The 5,013-nt window shown below is 45.8% G+C and overlaps 1 protein-coding gene across 1 annotated transcript in view; it reads right to left on the bottom strand.

Annotated features, from left to right (window-relative positions):
• The window catches only part of GRAMD4 (GRAM domain containing 4), an 81,062-nt gene extending 76,382 nt beyond the window's left edge, over positions 1 to 4,680 (bottom strand). Inside the window, exon 1 of the mRNA XM_017745893.1 lies at positions 4,583 to 4,680. Within this exon, the coding sequence (XP_017601382.1) occupies positions 4,583 to 4,644 (62 nt within the window). The 5' untranslated portion in view covers positions 4,645 to 4,680. The remainder of the gene's footprint in view (positions 1 to 4,582) is intronic.
• Between the last annotated feature and the right edge of the window lie 333 nt (positions 4,681 to 5,013).

The raw sequence follows: 5,013 nt of genomic DNA, 5'->3' as shown, positions 1-5,013 counted from the left end.
CTCTCAGTGCTGCTGATCCTGCCCCGTCCATGGTGTGGGGGTGACCGCTAGGCGCAGCTGCCGTGTGGCTTTGCCATGTGCTCGCCACTGCTTTCCAGCTCTGCCATGTGCTTGCTGCTGCTTTCCGGTTCCACCATGTGCTTGCCGCTGCTTTCCGGCTCTGCCATGTGCTCGCTGGCATGTGCTCCCCAGTGCCGCGTGCTTGCCACCACAGCACAGCTCTGCCATGTGCTTGCTGGCATGGCTGCTCGCTGGCACCGTGCCCTGATAGTGCCGCATGCTCTCCCCTCGCTATGTCTGCCACCACCACTGCACTCTCACAGAAGGCAAACGGAGAGGGAACACGCTCCCCGCCAGCTCCAGCCACTCGCTGCGACCCGGCTCCACCTGATGCCGCATGGCGCGGGGCAGCGCGAGCTTTACGGTACCGTCTGGCTTCCCTCCAGGGTCAAATGGGTCGGGCGACGAGGGGCCATCTTCTGGTTCTCCTCCTACAGCCCTGACAGACTTACGGTCACTTGCTGGTGGCGCAGAAGGGCTCGGCACGGCTGCTGGGGTGGCACAAGCGGCTTTCTTTGTCCAGTCTCTCGGTGCCACATGCACTATGAACGCCTTGCACACTGTCCTCCACAGACACAAAAGCTCTGTCAGCACCGTGTCGCCGCACATAGTTCGGTTCCACAATGCGTCCTCTAAAGCATCCCATGTCTGAGGATTAAAAATACTATCTGAAGTTGAATCCCAGTTCTTCACCCAGAACAAGAGTCTGTTCAAATCTGTAGACTCAACTTTCCTGCCACGTTTCTTTAAAATCTGTTTTAACATCTCTAGGATGTAATGTTCCTGGGATGCTCCATCCCCTACGTCCCCCATGGCTCACCTACAACTTGTAGGGATTATCGCTGGCCAGCGTTCCTGCTTCTTGCAGCAGCACGTCAAGACCCATGGGGCTCACCAAGAGACTCACAGATAGGCATATAATAAATTCCTCACACGGGGCACCATTTGTCACCCACTGAATCTTGGACACAGACCAGCAGGGAATCTGAATCATTCATTCAAAGGAGTGAGTTGGTTTTATTCACTTTTCTAAGGCACAGCATTTCCTTATATGGCGTGACCTATCCCATGTTGCCACATCAGCAACATGCTTCCTAAATGTCTTTCTATGGGGTGGTCACTCGCTGTTCACTCATCTGTCAGCTCCTGGAAGGCTCCTCTCTGTAGGGGTCTGCCGCGTGACACCTCCTCCCCCCAGGGTCTGGTGGAGACAAGCCTCTCTGTGCTGCCATGCGCTCCTTTGTTCTGACATGTGCTTCTGCAGGCAGGTTTTACAGCTCACAACTCAATTCTCTCTTATCATTTCCCATATTTACAGACCATCACAAAAAACTTTCTGCGTTAACCTGGGATTTGTAAGAAGCTGCAACTAAATGGAATTTCAGTTTCTATTAAAATGCAAATTGGTTTTTAAACTTAGAGACAATTTTAAGTATTCTCAAGGCATGTTTAGAGAACACTACCAGTAAGGTTTTTTTCCTCACTAACACAGACAAATATTAAACATATATAGTGACCCAAGATGCAAATAGAAAGGATTTTTCAATGCAAGTGAGTAAGTTGTGAATCTTTACCTTCCATTATTTTCAGAAGCAAAAAACCCTGCATTTTCAATCACTTAAACACCTCAGAAGATCTGGTCTCGTAAGCCATGGAATTAAATTTACTGCTCCCAGAGCATGCACCAGGAGAAGGGATTGGGTGTTTAAGAGAGTAGAGGAAACACAGCAAGAGTGCTCCCACCCACAAATACAATATTTCTGATTTGCATCTGATAACTGCTCTTTCAGTTTAGTCAAGACAAGAAGATTTACTGTGCAAATGAAACCATACTATTAAGGTGAAGAAAAACATCCAGAACTTACTCTCTCTGAAGACTGCAGAGCCTGTTAATATTTATGAAGTCTGAAGTAGCTTCAAAGACTCCTTACTTCATTTTCTTATGTCATAACAAAAAGCAGCACTAAGTCATTAAATTTTAAGGGGAATTCACAACTAAACTGTAACTGTTTTAGTAAATTCTGACCTCTAGGAAAAGGCCTAATTTCTTTGGTTTGTGAACGTGTGTCCTATAGCAATGGCAATGAACACAAGGTACAATGAGGAAACTTGCATGTTCAGAAACTTCAAAGACCAAAACACATAAAAACCTCAAAGCACCCAAGATTATGACTGAAGCACTACATTTGCTGTCTGAATTTCTGTGCATGGATTATTTCATGGATTAACCTGCGAGGTTAAGGGCAGTGGGCAGAGAGAAAATCTGTTTTGAAAAACCCTGATTAAGCACTTACTGTCAAAAGCTTTCCCTCTGATCAAACTCTGTGTCATAAAAATAACACATTAGAGAAAGTGATCTCTCCTCCTAGCATGGATGCTGCCACGCAGATATTATTTAGCTGAGAAAAATCTACATAGGAAAGAAATAGAACCAGTGTTACAGGATAAAGCTAGAAAATTGTGTACTTTATTTGGGCCTGACACAGTCAGGTTTGGACAAGAGAGCCTCCAACTCAAGATGACAGAGTTTTCTGCACATAATACTGGAGTATTTTGGTTATAGCCAGGGTTTTGAGGACTTTGAAATTAGAGAGTATCGCTGCTAAGCCTGATAAATACTGGGGGTAATGAGAGGGAGGAAGGGACCATGACAAGCCATTGAATAGCTAAACAGCTTTAACCCAGAAAAGTCAGTGAGGTATATATTGCCCTTGACTCAACCCTTCCTGAACAGTATTTATTACCCAGACCTATAAAAACATCAGGAAATGTGATCTATTACTCCTTAAATAAAAAATTATTCACTGTAAAATTGTTAATGGGACCATATGTTACACAAAACACAGATTTGGTGGTGATTCAGTCAAAAAATAAAATACGAATTTTCAGCAGACAAAATAAAGAGAAATGGGATCTTTGTTATTCTTCCAACAGATCTGTCATCGCTTTGAGGGTAAAACAGTTAATGCTTCTCCTTAGCTTTGAAGTCTCTGTATTAAGGATTGAATACTCAAGTATCAGAATGATGCTGAAGACACACCACATATATGTAGTATCACATGTATGTACTCTGTATGTATCCACAGACAATGCCTCACACCCAGGATCTATATCTGACCTTTAACAACAGCACTAATCACTTCTCAGACACTGCAAAGGTTCCCTTACCAAAATAAAGTATTCCAGCTGGTTTGTTTTTTTTCCCAGGTCTCAAACAACACTGAATCTCTCTGGCATGCAATACTGCCCCAGACATTCATTCTTACAATGAACTTCTATTCCTATAAGCTTTCAATATCACTCACAGGAAGAGAAGGGGTAGGGCCAGGAAACAGTTTCTGCTGTAAATCACTAGAAATTAGTTTCCAGCCGAGAAGACAGCAGGGCTGCCAGTCAGCCCCCTGATTCTACCTCCTCAGTTGCCATCTCCCTTCTATCAGTCTCTTTGAAACTGGGTCTCACAAAAGAGCAGAGCCAGGACAGGCTTTTCCCAGCTGCTGCCCTTAATTCCTCCCACCCTCACAGGTACTGATGTCAGGTCACCAGGATACAGCGATGCTGGCAACAGATCAGGCAGGAGGTCAAAGCCTGTGTGATGCCTTCACCCAGAGCAGAAGCTGTACCATGCCAAGGAGTGGCACACATACATCCAAACAGCAGAAGCCAACCCCAGGCCACTTGAGAGCCACCCCCTGACCAAGGACATGCTGAGCAGATCAGGTCTCAATAGTGCCACGGTTAAGCGAGAAAAAAAGCAAAACCAAACCCATCAGTCTGATACTTGAACTGAGGTTAGTCCCACCTACCACTGCCCAAAACCAGCTCCAAGAGCTTACCTGCAGAGCTGGATGCACGACATGGCTCATTTCAGTTCAGTCTGGCATCTCAGCCCAAAACCACCTTTATTATGGCAGAGGGATGAGCCAAACATTCTTGTGGCCACCATATGAAAAATCGTGAAACATAACTCAGGCTTTCATGGAATTTTGCACAATGTGGAGTCATAACAACACCAATTTTGTATTTTATCTGTTTCAGAGCTGGTAGCTTAACTGTCAGCTTCAGAAGAACATGGACTAGGACTAAAAAAAAGCCCTCCATTTCTGAATAACTAGATGTGGTATTTGATAACTGAATATGGTATTAAAAAAAGTAGTTAAGCTCACACTTCTAATTCTGTGGAATGAAACTATTTATCACATGTTAAAAGCAAAGGCAGGATACTGCCAGATAGTGCAAAGCACAGGGACCTGGGAGCCCTGCTTTATTAAATATTTCCTCTCCCCACCCACATCTCAACCACCACTGGAAATGCGATACCCAAGAACTTGTCCATCCTTCATTCCATAATCACACAAGCTTAACAGTACCGCATCTACTCATCTGAAACTTCCGAGCTGCAGCAACAAAGCATGACACAAAAACATGACAAAAAGCTGTCATTTCCCATTTGCCCCATTTGTGCACACAAGCCCATCGATGACCCACAGAAGCAGGAGAAGGCCACAAAATGTATGCATACCTATTGACCTGTATGAAGGAGTCCAGGCTGGCAGCCTGGGTTGCAAAACAGCCATTTACCATGCCATCCTCTCTATGTCCTTGCAAGTAAGCTCTCCAGCAGCATTCCTCTACTCCTACTGCTCCAACACTCCCGTGCCTCATTGCTCCCCACCAAGATGCACCCAGACACTGCATGCTCTGAGGAATCAGTACATTGCTGGCTGCTATTTGATATGAACATGTGGCTAGCCCTGAACTCAGCTAGGCTCAGCTACCGCTCAGGAATCAAACCTCACAGCAGAACCCGCATTCCTAGCTCTTATTGCTAAATCGGATGCCAGCCAGCTGCCACCCCGGCCGGGGGCGGGAGGAGGTAAAGGAGGGTGTGACGCAGCTCGCACTGCTGCTCCCTCGCCAAGGGAGATCCCTGCTCGCAGCCGGGAAACACCG

This window comes from Corvus brachyrhynchos, unplaced genomic scaffold, assembly GCF_000691975.1.
Source record: "Corvus brachyrhynchos isolate BGI_N302 unplaced genomic scaffold, ASM69197v1 scaffold239, whole genome shotgun sequence".
NCBI lineage: Eukaryota > Metazoa > Chordata > Aves > Passeriformes > Corvidae > Corvus > Corvus brachyrhynchos.
The sequence above is the reverse complement of the archived record's forward strand: the minus strand, read 5'-3'. Positions and strand labels throughout refer to the sequence as shown.